The sequence below is a fragment of the Lontra canadensis genome, unplaced genomic scaffold, assembly GCF_010015895.1.
Source record: "Lontra canadensis isolate GAN:19392208 unplaced genomic scaffold, GSC_riverotter_1.0 scaffold1, whole genome shotgun sequence".
In the NCBI taxonomy this organism is placed as follows: domain Eukaryota; kingdom Metazoa; phylum Chordata; class Mammalia; order Carnivora; family Mustelidae; genus Lontra; species Lontra canadensis.
Window position 1 is genome coordinate 61,752,525 of NW_022630995.1, and position 15,345 is coordinate 61,767,869.

Below are 15,345 nucleotides of genomic sequence, written 5' to 3' on the forward strand. Positions count from 1 at the left end.
GAGACTTCTTGGGGTTCTAAAGGTGGCCTCCTCCGCTTCTCTCCCACCGGACGCCCCCCTCCCTCCCCCAATCCCCAGCGGCCTCCCCTTACCTGGCAATCACGCTCCCTGCTGGCTCAGGTTACTGGAGGCCCTGAGGGGTCTGTTTAAACAAGTGTGTCTGAGCCGGAAAATCAAACAGACAGCGACCCTCCGGGGCCGCCGCGGGACCACCACCGGGGACTACCCCTGAACCTGATAAGGCCGGATCTCTTTTCACTTAATTGGGCTGAGGCCAGGGGCCTACCTTTCCATCAGATAGGAGGTCTCCCCAGGGCTGGAAAGGGTCCCCTTCAGGTGGGGCTGTCGCGCACCCCTGGCTGGGAAAGGAGAAGCCCAAGGGACTTGGGAGCAGCACCGGCCGGGGAGGTGCCCTGTGAGAGTTTGCTCGTTCCTCCCTGAGAAGCTGGGGAATACTTCTGCACCCCTAGAAAAGCCCGGGGAGGGAAATTCAACATTCCGAGGAGAGTAGGGCCTGAGGATGAACGCCCCAGGGCCGCGACCTCCCAGCCTCCTCAGGCCCCACAGTTGGCATTCCCCATGCGGCCAGGGGAGGCGCTGCGGAGCGGAGGTGGCCTGCTCGGCCAGGACTTTGGGAGGGACACCAAGCATGTTGTGTAATCCGTTTGGGCTCCAGATGCCTATCTTCAGAGGAAGAGGCAGCTAGAACTCCCCTTCAGGTTCAAAGATTTAAAGGCGGCCGAACCAGCAATCGAGCGAGTGACTTCATTGTCCTTTTAAAAGCATCATTCAAGAACTATTCGATCTGCACTAAAACGGTCTGTCTTTACCGTTAACCCTAAGGTTCAGCTCTCTGGCCCTATGTGCAGCTGGCCCAGTGGGGAGGGGTGCTCCGAGCTAGGAGTCTGGCTGGTGCTGAAGGTTTTCTGTCACCCGCTAGTCATCCATTCACGTCTCCTCTGAAGTGTCCCTTCTTTAAGGCAGGCCTGGTGCTAGCCCCGGGGGCCCACACAAGCTTGCTAGGGGAAGCGAGACCGATGCCCACTCATGGGGATCAGAGCGGGGACAGCCGGAAACACCACGCCCTGGGGAGGAGCAAGGCTTTTCGTTCTTCTCCGCCTTTGTCCCGTCAGGGAGTCGAGGGTAGGGGTCTCTAAAGTGGGGTACATCTGAAAATGGTGTATGCTGTGGGGTGCACTGAAAATACCCTGTGGTGCCAGGAGAAATCTTAGAACATTTCATGTCTTTTTGTTGTTGTTGTTGTTGTTGTTTTGCTCCTATAAACTATTTAACTCCAATTTCTCCATATTGTAAACGAGGGATAAAAGCAGACTTGCTGCTTGGATAAAAGCGTCAAGATTACGAACTCAGAACAGTGCTTGGCAATAGTAATTGTCACTACGTGTTAACTGCTATTAACAAGAATATTTCCCCATCCTCGCCTTCCGGTCTTCAGTTTTCCAGTTTCCTTGGACTCAGATCTCCTCATACAGTTTCAGGAGCACCGCAAAGCAGGGTCCAATACAGGGGTGCAAGAACTGGGGTCTGGGCGGGCGCTGTCCACTGGCTGCTGTCACCGGCAGGCGGGGCCCCGGAATCCCCGATCCCAAGGGGCGTGGCTCTGCTGGAGTCTGACTCCGCCGCTCAGCGCGCACCAGGAACCTGCGGGTCTGGGGACCCCGCCCTGGACAACGCAGCGCCAAACCCGCTAGAGGTGAAGGAAAACAGAACTGGAACAAAGCCGCCGGCATTTACAACCTCCGCGGCTCACCTGCCCCGTGCCAGAGGCTGGAAGGGCGCCACCAGACATTCCCACTCTTCCTACAGGCGTGGCGCAGCGGAAGCCGTCTATGCTGAAACCTCTCCTGGTGCCTGGGATGCCCAGCAGCACGGCCTGCAGCACGCAGCTTCAACTCTCCAAATCTCGGTTTTCTCATCTGGAAAGAGAGATGCCCACGTCGGGGACTGTTGTGAGAGTAACTGTCTCAAGGCATTTGAAGCATCTGGCACATGCGGGTGCTCAGTGAGGGTGGGTTCCCACCAGCACCCACCGCCCCCCCCAGGGGAGTGGGGAAGGATGAACACTGGGTTAGGGTTGGGGTACCCGCATTTTAGTGCCAGTTCTGCCAGTTCTGTTAGTCCCAGTCTATCTGGGCCTCAGTGTCCCTATCTATCTACGCAACACCTGTGTTCCATTGAGCACTGATTGAGCACTTACAGCATGCTGGAAGGGTCCCAGCCACTGCCTCCCCTAGTCCTTCACTCTACTCAGAAAGGCGGCTGCTGCGGCTCTGGGATCACCTCAGCTCACTTCAGGGGATGAACATCCTGGTCCCAGCTGACAGGCAAGGAAAGGGAGGCTCCAGGATCTCAGGATCTCGGAGGCCCAAGGGAGGGAGGGGTGCATAGGGCAGAGGCTAGTTGCTGTCTTTTCCGGATGGCTGAGGTTTGGTACAAAGAAAGTGCAAAAGGGTTGAGACTCTGGGGGGGGGGTCATCCTCTTGGAGATAGCAGGCCAGGTTAGGAGGGAAGGGCCAAGTGAGGTGGGGTCTGCTGTCCTTCCCTGGGTGCAGAGCAGAGCAGGGCCAATGGCCTTCCACGGAGCAGCACCTTTGCCACCCTCCTTTCCTACACTCCCACTGGCCATAGGAGGAAGTTATATTGTGCAGCTCGCAGTCCAGATGTGGAAACTGAGACTCAGAGGAGAAATTACTAGCTCCAGCCCATTGGTAGGAGAGGTGGGAGCCAGAGCCGGGAGGGATGCTTCCCCACTGCTCTCAAAGGTGCGAATGGCTGCTCCAGAGATTGGATACTATATGCAGAAAGAACTGGCTGGAGTTGCATTAGCTTCTGAGTGACTTGAGGGCAGTAATTCTAACTAAATCATGGGTGCATGACGGGGTGGGGTGGTGGTGAGAGAGATTCCATCTGAGAAAGGGACAGACAGGCAGTGAAGAAAAGAAACATGGCACTGGAGAGAGACAGAATCACAGACAGAGATCACAGAGAGGAAGAGATAGAGGCTGTGAGATCCATCCTAAAAGATCAAGAGAGTCCCTTCTGGAGGGGGAGAGAGTGAGGATGTAGGGAAGGAATGTCAGAAGCCAGGGACCCAGGGGAGAGAGACCAGAGAAAGAGAAATGGGGTGGGAGTTGGGGTGGGAGAGGAGCCGTGGGTGGGCTCCTCCAACCTCATTCTCCACCCCTCCTCCCAAAAGGGATGCATCCCACAAAGTTCTGTGGGCTGCCTTGATGGCAGGCCAGGGCCATGTTTCTGAGGGCCACTCCCTAGGCTCCCCTCCAGGGCTCTCTTTTCTAGTGTCAGCTCTGGATTTCCTTGGTACCCCAAACTGGCCTTCCATTTCACTTAATACATCATGTCTCAGAAGTGCCTGGATGGCTGGAGGCCCTGGCTGTCAGCACGGCTGTATCCGTGGCTGTGGGCTGTCTCTCTTTGCCTGGGCTTCTCTGCCTTCCAGCCTCTCTCGTTCACTGGGCCTGCCCCTCCCTCCCTGCCCAACCTGTCTGGGTCTCTCCCTCTGTCTCTTTCCCAGGATTGCAGAACTGGGGGGTGAAATCCCAGGTTCCCCAGCAACACAAGTACCTTGGGTCTCCCTGGATTTTCCTGCAGGGGTGGAATCCCCCAGTCCAGAGGAAGGCCCCAGCACCCCCACCCCCCATGCCAAATGCTCACAGCAGGGCCGGGAATCTGCCACAGAGCAGGAGTCAGCAGCTTGGCCTGGTGAGCAGCTGAGGGAGTGCCAAGGGCCCAGCTCACTGTATCTGAGCCGGAAAAGAGCATGCCAATTTTAAAGTGAATAAACTGAGGCTCAGAAAAACTGACCCTCAGCCATTGGCTGCTGGTCCGTCTCACACTCCGTGTCCATTCTCTTCTCTGAGAGAACGGAGATCCTGGGCATTTGATAAATTCATAGAAAAACTGAAAACTGTTCAAGATTCTCAAGCAGGTGGTAGGCAGTGGGGGAGGAGCAGGAGAGAAGTGCACTAAGAGCTGAACCCAACACACGTTTTGTGGATTGGGGGCGGGGCTAGGAGGAGGTGCTACCAAAAGCTGCCGGCATCTTCCGTATTTCAATGCATTCATTTCATCTCTTGAAAGCGCAGTGAGAGAGATCGCTCCCTGCAGTGTAAGGAGTGCATTTCGGGGATTCAGACCCACCTACATCCAGATCCCGACGGCACCACTAACTAGCTGTGTGATGGGGGAAGACACGACGCTTTACCTCCCTGATTCTGTTTTCTCATGGGGGGCGGGGACTATAATAGTGCGCATCTCCCAGGGTTGAGAGGATTAAATCGGATAAAGTTTATAAAGTTTTCGAGACCTCTAACGAGAGAGGCCTGACACCAGCTCAATAAAAGTCAAATTCTCTTCTCCCCATTCCCTCCAATCCCCTAACCCTTGCCAGAACCGAGACGGGGCCCTCAGCGGGGCTGGGCAGCGCCTGGCGGGGAGAAGGGCAAGCCTTCCTCGGCGCAGGGAGGGCAGAGCCAGGATGGAAGACGTTTGGTCGGCCCCGGGAGCCTCGGGGTCTGCCTGACATCTCCAGGCTTAAATAACCGTGCGCCTTTGTTATTCGTCGGCAGCAAAGTGGTTCGTTACGCCTGATTGGTCTAATTGCTTTGAAATGGGATATATTATCTATAATTATAGAGCTCTAGGAGGAGCCGGCCGGCCTCCGCTTTCATCTTCCCCAAGTGCACCCTCATGTCGCGATCACATTAATTTGGGCCATTTGAAAGGGGGCCCCTCTCTCCCCCGCCGATCCAGGCCCCCTCACCCGCTTCCGAACTTAAAGACACAAGGAAGCCCCAGCCTGAGCAAGGGGAAAGAAGCCAGTGGGGGAAGGGCGGGAAAGGGGGAAGAAGCGGGGAGTCGGACTTGTCTATTTCTTCCTGGCGCTGGGTGAAATCCACCGCACTTGGGCAGTTCCATCCAACAAGCTGGGCCGACTTAAGGGGAGGAATTAGCAAGGAGGAGAAAAACATTTTTTACAAGTAGTTTTTTCTATTTCTTTCTCTTTCTTTCTTTTTTTTTCTCTTTTCTCTTTCTTTCTTTCTTTCTTTCTTCTTCTTTTTCTTTCTTTTTTTTTTTTTTTGACTTTACGTTAAAGAAGGGCTCCTAAACTCGTAAAAGGTTTAAGTTCTGCCCAGGTCCCGGGAAAGCAGAAAGCATTTTGATCTGGATCCGTGCTGTACATATTCAGCCAGTAGCTGAAGACCCCCTGGAGTTCCCAGCTCTTTAGAGTTTTTCTCTGGGAAGCTGTGAAATCCTCCCGAAGGATACCATCAGTGACTCCCAGACAGTTTCCCAAACCTCTGACTCCCAGCCCTTTACTTCCAGGCGACGAGGCCAGAAGACTGGAAGACAAGGCGTTGGGAGGCCCCCTCTGCAGGTCAGGGGGATCCCGAGTTGGTGCTTTCTGTCTACCCGTTAACACCCTCCCTCAACCACCCCTAACCTCAGCACCAAATACCTCCTCTCTCTCCCCCTCCGCCGCCCTCCTGGAGATCGGTGAATTCCCACCAAAATAAATCGTTCCGGGTAATCGGTTTTCATAGCACATTCATTCTATTAAAGAGGACTGTTTGGGGCTCGCTAATTGCTGGGGGATCCCACTGAGCTGCACATTTTTAAAAATGCACGCGGGATTCCTGAGTCGAGGCCACAAAATGCACTGGAAAGCGGGGGGGGGGGGGGGGGGAAAAAAAAACCCCGGAGGGGAGAACGAATGCCCAAGTGAGGGGCTAGCCTGCAGGCTCTTCCGATCCTTGCAGCGATACCCTGATAGTGACAGCGCTCTTCAAGATAGGATCCCTCTAAAAAACTAGTCTTTGCCTACGACGGGGGAGTTTAAAGACATCACCCTTCCTCCACCCCCGCACACCCTCCTAAACCAAGCATTTGGAGGAAAAAGATCAAACCCATCACCAGTTTAGCTGCCCAGAGAGTGGACGCAAGGCAATCCGTCTTTAGGATCCTAACAGCCGAGGCGCTTTGTTGGGGGAGGGGGGGGGACGGAGAGTGCTTTAAGACTCCTCGAACTGAGGAGGATGGAGCGAGGCGCGAGGGGAGGGGAGGGCAGTGCGCGGGGATGCTAGGCGAGCACCAGTCCCCGAGCTTTATCTGCTACGGGCCAGCCCTGCCCTTGCCAGGCATGAATTACAGCCTGGCTTTCTCGGCTGCTGCGGCCGAGCGGAGAAATGCCGGGGCAGAAGCGCCTGGGGGTTAGTGTTGGCGGCGAGATAACGGGCGCAGCTCCCCCGGCCCTGTCAGCTAGAGAAACCCACCAACGGGGAAATCCGGAAAGGCCCAGACAAAAATAAATGCAGAGAATGCTCCCTCTTGCCGCCCCAAAACTCGTGCCTCTCCTCCCCCCGGCACCACGAGCTAGGAGACGCCTAGACATTCTGTTTCTTTTCTCGAACTCCCTTCTCTGAGGCCGACGGGGTCCCTACTCCGCAACTCAAGGGCGGCTGGGCGGAAGAACGACGCGCTTTTCTGAGCGCTGACTCCACGTGGAGTCTCTTCTGAACCCCTTTCCTTCTTCAGACCCACTCTTCTCGCCTTTCAACGCATGCAGCCGGCCAACCCGCCGCGCCCGGCGAAAGCAGACGCGAACCCAGACCGAACCTAAAAAGATACCATGGGGTTCAGGACTGGCTTGGGATGCCTACCGGCGGGCGGCAGCGCCGGGGGGCTGCGGGCGCAGGCGGTCTGCTCCCAGAAGGCGGGGGCGCGACTTCAAGGGCCCCTGCGCCGGCTGCTGCCTTTGATCCGGCCGCCGCTGGCGCCTAAAAACAACATCCTCGTCTGCCTATTAGGCGCGCTGAGGGATCGTGACAGATTGTTTATCCCCGCAATTAGCGATGCGGCCCTTCTCCCGCCGCCCGGCTGGCCGGCCCCCGGCCCTGCGCTGGGTCTCGCTGCGCCGCCGACTCCGGGAGACAGCCCTGAGACCCCTCTGCGCCGCGCCGCTGCACTCTCGGGGTTCGAGCCCCTGCTCTGTCCCAAAGCAGGGGTTCTTAGCTGGGGGACTCCAAGTGGGTAAGAGCCCCTGAAGTGGTTTTTACTGATGCGTATTTTCCCACGGAGGAAGTTCTTAGTTATATCGGGTTCTCACAGTGATCTGAGAGTCAAACATTTTGAGATGGGAGACGACGGTGGAACAAAGCAAGCCCGGGTCAGAAAGACACACGGCTCGCTTTTGACACGATAACCTAGAAAGCCAAGGGCCCTTGATTTCCTCTCCCGCTAGAGCCCCAGTCCAGAGATTCCGGCTGGGCCGCAGGGTGTTGTTTCAGCTACAGAAAAATTAAAAATGCAGGCAGTGGAAGTTCGCTGTCCCCGCTGGCCTGCTAGCAGCGGGTTCGGCCTACAGTCTTGCTCAGCTTCCGTTCGGTCGACCCTAAAATGGATCTTACGATCCCCTATCCTTGCACCCTCAGGCGTCCCTCCAGGTCTTCGGTTTCACTGCCCGGTGGAAGGACTCTCTATTCGTCCGGCGCGCCCCCCTCCCCGGGGTACGGTGAGTTTAAGATAGGCCTCGTGGATGCTCCGCACCTCCAGCTGGGCCCGATGCGCCAGCTAGAAGCCCCAAACCCTGCCCCATGCTTGTGTTGCAGTCCCGGGTGAGTAAGAAATCTGGAAACGTAAATGTCACAGATGCGAGTATTCCTGAACCCGCCCCAAGGCCTGCACATATCTCCGGAGCTTATGGACAGATGTGAGGCTGCCGATCACCCTGGCGTCCGCAGCCCGACCCCTCCCGCCAGACCCCAGACGCCGTCAGGGTAATAAAGTTCCCGCTCTAGCAATTCATTTTCCTTAATCTGGACGCCCCTAATCTACAGCTTTTATTGGGCCCAGTTAAAAGGCGAGGGAATTCGCTGTCCCTCCGCGCTCGGATAATTACCCCTAAATGGCCGCGGCAGCCCCTTGTGTTTCCTGGAGATTAGAACCCCGCAGTCATCAATGGCCGGTCCCGATGAGCCGCCAATCACCGCCGCTGGCTCCCCGGGAGCCGCCGGCCTGGGCCCCGGGATAAGAGGCCATAAAGAGGAGGCGCAGAAAACTGCTGAGCCCTGACCCGACTTTGCATAGATCTTAAGTCTCCCACACTTCCAACTCCTTTTCCTCCATTTTTTTTTTTTCCCCAGCAGGGGAAAAAAAAAAATCACGTTACCTCCGAAACTGGCAAAATAAAAGTTCTCAAGCCTAGCTACCAAGGATCCTTCCCAGGAACCATCCTCGTTCCGCCCCCACCCCGGCCCCCTCCCACAAATGTGCCTCCCCACCCTTGTGCCATCCTGGACCCAGAGACAGGGATGTGTTTTTGTTTCCGCGGACGCGCTGAGGTCACGTTAAGGCCAGACCAGTGTTTTGTTGACGTTTCTGCTTGTTTTATTTCAATAAGTTCTATATCAAAAGGACCCGGCGGCTCCTTCCCCCAGCTGGTCGCGGGTATAGGTGTTGTAATCCTCCCGGGGAAGTTCACAGCGGGGAAAAGTACACATGAATGAAAATCGATTACCGACCCGGGATAATATTATGTATTCTTATCCTTAGCTTCCACAGCTCCACGGGAGCGTGGCTTCTTTAGGCAAACTTCAGTCCAGCGCTTAGAAAGAGACAAAGGCCCACTTCTACTCAGAGGTAAAATCTGAAAGATGGAAACAGGAAGAAAATAAATGCGTTTAAGAAAAAGAAACGAACAAGCCGTCTTTCTAGTAGAGTAAATAACCATGCGGATTTTTTCAACTATAAAAGAAGTACTCATGAAATGACTCATCTCAAATGATCGTGGTAGAGAAGAGGGGAAGCAGGTAGCGGATGGGCACAGAGAAACACACCCAGCGGCTAACTGAAGAGGAAGGTTGAAGAAGCCTTGGTGGAGAGAAACAGGGAAGGAGTAGAGAAAAAGGGGAGGTGTGGGAGAGAGGGGTGGGCAGAAAAATCCCCAGGAACACAGAAAAATAGGGAACGACGGGGACCCGGAAAGAGACAGGCGGCCCAGGCTGCAGCGCGGAAGAAAGTTTCTCCCGCGCCCCCTCCCCTGCTTTGCCCTCCGGGGGCCAGGCCCTGTCCCGCGCGCCCCGCGGCCCAGTGCGCCTCGGGGCCAGTCCGCAGAAGCGTTGTCCAATGGCTCGCGCCGGGCCCGCCCCCTCGAGTGCTGATTGGCCGCCGCCGCGCTAGCCTCGCCTTATTAACAAGTTCTCTGGGGAGCTGCGGCCCGACCCGGAGCCGGCGAGTGCGCCCGGGAGCTCGGCCTGCGCCGCGGCGCCTGCGAGGAACCAGGCCCCGAGCGCCGGAGCTGGCCTTCTGGGGAGGGGCGGGAGGCGCGCGCGCGAGGGCCCGCCCGGCCAGGGCCCCGGGCGCTCCCAAAGGCCGGCCGCGCTCCCAGCCCGCCCGAAGCCCATGCCCGGCGGCTGGGCCGTGCTGCGGCTGGAAGGGGGGCCCGGCTCTGCATGGCCCCGGCTGCTGACATGACTTCTTTGCCACTCGGTGTCAAAGTGGAGGACTCCGCCTTCGGCAAGCCGGCGGGGGGAGGCGGGGGCCAGGTCCCCAGCGCCACGGCGGCCACGGCGTCCGCCATGGGCGCAGACGAGGAGGGGGCCAAGCCCAAAGTATCCCCTTCACTCCTGCCCTTCAGCGTGGAGGCGCTCATGGCCGACCACAGGAAGCCCGGGGCCAAGGAGAGCGCCCTGGCGGCCTCCGAGGGCGCACAGGCTGTGGGCGGCTCTGCGCAGCCCCTGGGCGCCCGGCCCGGGTCGCTGGGAGCCCCGGACGCGCCGTCTTCGCCGCGGCCACTGGGCCACTTCTCGGTGGGAGGACTTCTCAAGCTGCCAGAAGATGCGCTGGTCAAAGCCGAGAGCCCCGAGAAGCCCGAGAGGACCCCGTGGATGCAGAACCCCCGCTTCTCCCCGCCCCCAGCCAGTAAGTAGCGGGGAGCCCAGGCGGCGGGGGAGAGGGCCGAGGGCGGGCGGTGCGGGAACCGCGGGCGCTAGGCCGCGCGCTGGCGCCTGCTTGTCTCCAGCGGCTGCGTACCTGCAGCTGGGTACCTGGAGCTGGTGCTGCAGATCGGTTGGCTGGGAGAAAGGGTTTACTCCTCTCCCCACTCCATCAGCTAAAAGGCTGGATACCTGGCTGAAACCCAGCTCTCGGTCCACTTTCGAGGGCTCTCCGCCTTGGCCAGGGGACGCTGCGGATGGGAATTAACTTGTAGGACAAGGTTTCTGGGCACCCTCTCCTCCTGCCCCCATCAAAGGACCCCAGGAGTCCCCAATTCCCTAACTGCCCCCAAACCCTGTTACTTTGCCGTTATCCCTACGGGTGGGTCCAAGTAGTACGGACATCTTCCCGACGCTCAGAGTTTCACTTTCTCGCAGTAGAAGACTGCCCTCGCGCCCCGCAATAAAGTATCTCTTTGCCCTGAGGTTCTTAACCTCTTGCAAATTTCCCCTTCCCCCTTCAAGTTTCAGGAAGATACTTAGTGCTCCTGGTGGATGGATCATTTAGTGGGAGGGGGCGCTCAGGTTCCAGTGGAGGGGGCGGGGCACCAAGTCAATTAGTGGGAGGTGCCCCCTCCATTGCGGTGGGAAGCTCCCAAACCTCGCGGACTGGGCCACTGTAGCGGACTCCAACCGTCAAAGGCGCGTTCGGGGTCGTTCCAAGGCCTCATGGCCCCCCGGCTTCTCTGTCCGAGCAAACACGCTCGGAGATATTTCAGGAGCACGGGAAATTCCCAAGTTTTCCTCGTTTCCTCCGATTATTTTGCGCAGCATAATAGCAACCCGAATTCAATGGCGTGATGCTGAGGAATGATTTTTATCAGGGGATTAAACGTCTTTGAAAGGCCAGCCCCTCCCTGGGCCTAATGGCTGGAGAAGGTGGCCCCGGGCTGTGCTGTCCCTACCGAAGGGAGTGACGTTATCCTCGGCGCCCGCCCCTCCGGTGGCCCGGCGGAAAGCGAGTCGGGGGCCAACTGCTTCCCGGACTCTCATGGCCTGGAGCAGGGAAGAAGGGGGAATGTTAGCACGAGGTTTCATTTGACTCATATCCTGGTGGTCTGTGAGTCCAAAGGATCATTATTTAAAACAACAACAACAACAACAACAACAACAAAATGCATGCTTAGGCAAAACCCGCATGGTGAAACATTCTCGACTTCAATTCATTTTTCCCAAGGGAGGGTGCTGGATAGGGAAAGCTGCCTCTCCAGGACTTGGGAATTCGGTTAGGGCCCCTGCCCAGACCCCAAAGTCGTTGCAATCCCTGTTGTCCTGGAAATAATTTGTTCTCCGTTTTATCTGGCCTCTGCTGCGCAGTGTGGCAGGGGTTGATTGGCCCAGAGGACTCAGTCTCAGACCTGCGGGAGCCCTCTGTCGGGGTGCTCGCTCACCGCCCATCCTTGAGGTACATTTGGGAGCCATAAGAAAAAGCCTGGCACCTTTGATCTCTGCGATGGGAGACACGGGTCCGGACAAGTGATTACAGTCCCCTCGCCCACCCACTCCCAATTGTGTGTGTGGAGAGGGCCAAGGCGCTGGGGGTGGGAGAGACTCAGGAGACAATGGAGACAATTAGAAGTCCCCTCCCACCCCCACTGGCACCATATTTGAGAAATGGCCCCGGTGCCACCTCCCTGACCGTCTGACAGCAGGCTTTGCTCCCCCTCCGGGTACCCAGGGACGGCCCTTAGAACTTTGTAGGAACATGCGGTTCCAAGGGAGAGAGTGGAGTTCCGAGTTCTGGGTTGGATGCCGCACCACCGCCTAGCCTAGCGCAGAACACTTGGTGGGCACAGATACATGTTTAGCCAATTCATGAAACGAGATGTGATCTCGGGGTGGGCGCAGGGCCTAAAGTTCCATCGGCCATATTAACATCTACCGTGCCAACACAGGCGTGGGTGGGAGGAAGCCCGCTGAGGAAGGCCTTCTGGGGAAGCCGCCTAGCATTAAGACGTTCCACCTCTTCCCAGTTAAGTTTGGGCCTTGAAACTGCGGCTGTTTCACCTGGAATCATTATTTCCTCATTCTCGAGAAGTAGACAGGAACGTCTACCCCGCGGGGTGCGGCAACTGAAGAAAACCTTTTCCAAGTGTCTCTCCCAGTGCCTCGCCCCGAGGTGCTCCACGAAAATGAGTAGCTGGTATTATTGACTACTGTTGCTACTCGGTGGGCGGATTACACTCCCGCGCCGTTCTCTTAACGCCCTGCCTTTTTCTCGGCCCCCTAGGGCGGCTGAGCCCCCCGGCCTGCACCCTGCGCAAGCACAAGACCAACCGCAAGCCGAGGACTCCCTTCACCACCGCGCAGCTGCTGGCGCTTGAGCGCAAGTTCCGCCAGAAGCAGTACCTGTCCATCGCCGAGCGCGCGGAGTTCTCCAGCTCGCTCAGCCTCACCGAGACGCAGGTGAAGATCTGGTTCCAGAACCGCCGCGCCAAAGCCAAGAGACTGCAGGAGGCAGAGCTGGAAAAGCTGAAGATGGCCGCCAAGCCCATGCTGCCACCGGCTGCCTTTGGCCTCTCCTTCCCGCTCGGCGGCCCCGCGGCGGTAGCGGCCGCGGCGGGCGCCTCACTCTACGGTGCCTCGGGCCCCTTCCAGCGCGCCGCGCTGCCGGTGGCCCCCGTGGGACTCTACACAGCCCACGTGGGTTACAGCATGTACCACCTTACATAGAGGGTCCCAGGGTCGCCTCTCTGCGGTCCCAGCTGATTCCTTCAGCCCCGGGCTCCTTCGAGCGGCAGGAGCCATCCCCCAAGGAGCTCCCTTGTTCGGCACCGCCCGGCTCCTTCCCCTTGAACCCCTCACGCTGCTCCGGTTTATCGGTTTATTCTCGGCTGCTCCTCGCGCGTTCACTCTCCAATGTCTGCTCCCCTTCCCCAAAGAGGCTGGAAGAGGCCCTTAACACTCTTCTAGAATCTAGATCTACCCTTTGTGTTACAGATGGAGAAACTGGGGTTAGAGAGGTGTAGACTTCCCAGCGGTCCCCAGCAGAGTTAGTGTTTGGATTGGCACTGGGTGGCTGCGTCCTATCCTGACACCAGGCAGGAGAGGCACAGAGAAACTCTCGTGTGAAGATTTTAGAAAATAAGAACAGTTGGAGAAAAAGAGAAGAGCATGTTAGGGGAGATGGAAACCCGGTCCTTCCATCGGAAAACTTCAGAGAACTTCAACTGCAAAACGTCTGCTTCGGTGGGGGTGGGGGGGAGGGCGGGTGACACAGATGCGTTGCCAAGGTAGGTTGAAGGGACCTCTCTCACCAGTACCAGAAAAAACTGTAAAATAAAATTTAAAACTCCTGTTCTATTTAACAGTACATTTGTGTGACTCTCAAGAATCCCTTTGGAAGGGATTGTGTGTAATATACTGTATATTTGAAATTTTATTATCATTTATATTATAGCTATATTTGTTAAATAAATTAATTTTAAGCTACAAGAAACAATCTCCTCATTCATTTAGGCTTTTATTTGAATTTTACTTCTTGCCTTCTGTTCACATATACAATTGCTTTTCAGCTCGATGGTAGTTTTACACTAGCACCTTTCAAAGGTGACAACAGGATATTCAGGGATGGGTGGGGGGTGTCTTTCTGAACACGCAGGACAGATCTGCGTTAGCAAAGTCAAGTGGAGAATTGAAGCAATTACCTAGGATAATTAGGCTCAATTTTCCAATTCACTTTAAGCTGAAATCGACACTTGCTCAGGCGACCCATAACCGACTCTTTCTTTTTTCTTCCCTTTTAACCTGTCTATGAAAACAAAGAGAATCACCCAAATGGTTTGATGACTGTAGACAGCTAATCCAGACAATTCCCACCCCTGCAAACCTGTTTTTCCCACAGGAGGCCAGGTGGGGGGTGGAGGCCATTGCTTTGCTTCTCTAACTCACTGGGCTGGTGTAGACCTGGTTTGTGGATCTAATTTTGAGCTGCCAGAATGTGAACGCCTTCACACTCCCTATTACGACCCCCCAAACCAAAACACTTTACTGAAAACCCAAGGAGACAGTACACTTCCCACCTTGGCGTGTCCTTTATGTGAGCCCCTGCCTCCAAATGCTCACAAACTCAGCTTTTCTTTTATACAGTAGGTTAAATTCAGGCTTCCAGGAGAATATATTTGAATGGCCGCCAAGTTTAGCCTTCTGGGGGGAATTCTGCAAGGATGTTGATGGCAGAAAATGACCTCCTAGTAAACAGAGCCTACTATGTTCCAGGCACCGCTCTGTTCCCTTTTGAGTTAGGGACCTTTGCTTAATTCTCACCAGATCTGCATGCCCTTCCCTCCCCTGGCCCTGCTTCAGTCCCGCATTCCCCGGTGCCTCAAAACTCCACGCAGGACAGGTAGCTTTTGCAGCGAGCCGTTAACCCTGGAAGCCAGCAGGCCAAGGGTTGTTAGAACTCCAAATACCCGGCGTTGGACTTGGGAAGGGTGGACGTCTCCACAGCTAGAGGCCGCGGTGCAGGGTGGAAACCGAGTCTGGGGCACATAGAGCGGTTTCTAGCCCCAGGGGCCGGAGCTCTGCCTAGGAATTCCAAGAGAGCACAGAACTGCGTGCAGACGCTCCGAGCGGACTCTGAGCTGGTACGGGGCAAGTTCCAGGGTACCCTGGGTCTCCCATCCTCCAATTTCGATAGCTCTGGCAAACGCTCCGTCCCGGAGTCTGGGGCTGAAGTCCCAAAATTGCACAACTCCTTCTCCTTAAGAAAAGAAAGCAAGCTTGCGGTAGAGTGCAGTTCGCCGCTCCATACAGACTCCTGGGTTCCCATAAGCGCGGCCAGAACCCGATTCTGGGCCTCTTCCTCCCCAGGAGAGAGGAGTTAGACCTAAAAAGGTCTCACACTCACGTAGTCCTTTAAAGACTTTTGAAGGCTGAGGTACATCGCTGCTTTCACAACAGAAAGGAGTTGTGTCCTCTCTACAAACTAAGCAACCCAAGAGTGACAGAGCGCAGGACACTGACTCCTACAGATTTTTCGGGTTCTTCTCTGGAACACCCCTGGTGAATCTTCTGTTCTGGGGATGGTATTGAAGTCAGACAAACCGACGTGGTTCATCCCAGCTCTGCTGGTTACTGACTGCGTGACTTTGGGTAGGGAAGATATTCTATTTCTCTGTTCCTCAGTTTTCTCATCCGCGAAATGGGCCTGGGACGGCTTCCCTGCTCCCGGGATTTTGGGGAAGTGTCAACGAATCCCCGCGGGAGAGGGCGCCCAGAGAATAGTGGTGGATCTGATTTTTCCCAGTTCACGGTGCGTCCGCAGCCCTGGAGTCTTTTACTCTAGTGCGGGTAGGGGAATGGTGGGGGCAGG

At 56.3% G+C, this 15,345-nt stretch overlaps 1 protein-coding gene across 1 annotated transcript; it reads left to right on the forward strand.

Moving 5' to 3' along the window:
* Positions 1-9,270: 9,270 nt before the first annotated feature.
* MSX1 (msh homeobox 1) lies at positions 9,271-13,228 on the forward strand. The gene is made up of 2 exons (XM_032855224.1): positions 9,271-9,957; positions 12,262-13,228. Exons 1-2 carry the CDS (start codon positions 9,489-9,491, stop codon positions 12,702-12,704), a joined length of 912 nt encoding a protein of 303 aa, XP_032711115.1. The 5' UTR covers positions 9,271-9,488; the 3' UTR covers positions 12,705-13,228.
* Positions 13,229-15,345: the final 2,117 nt, after the last annotated feature.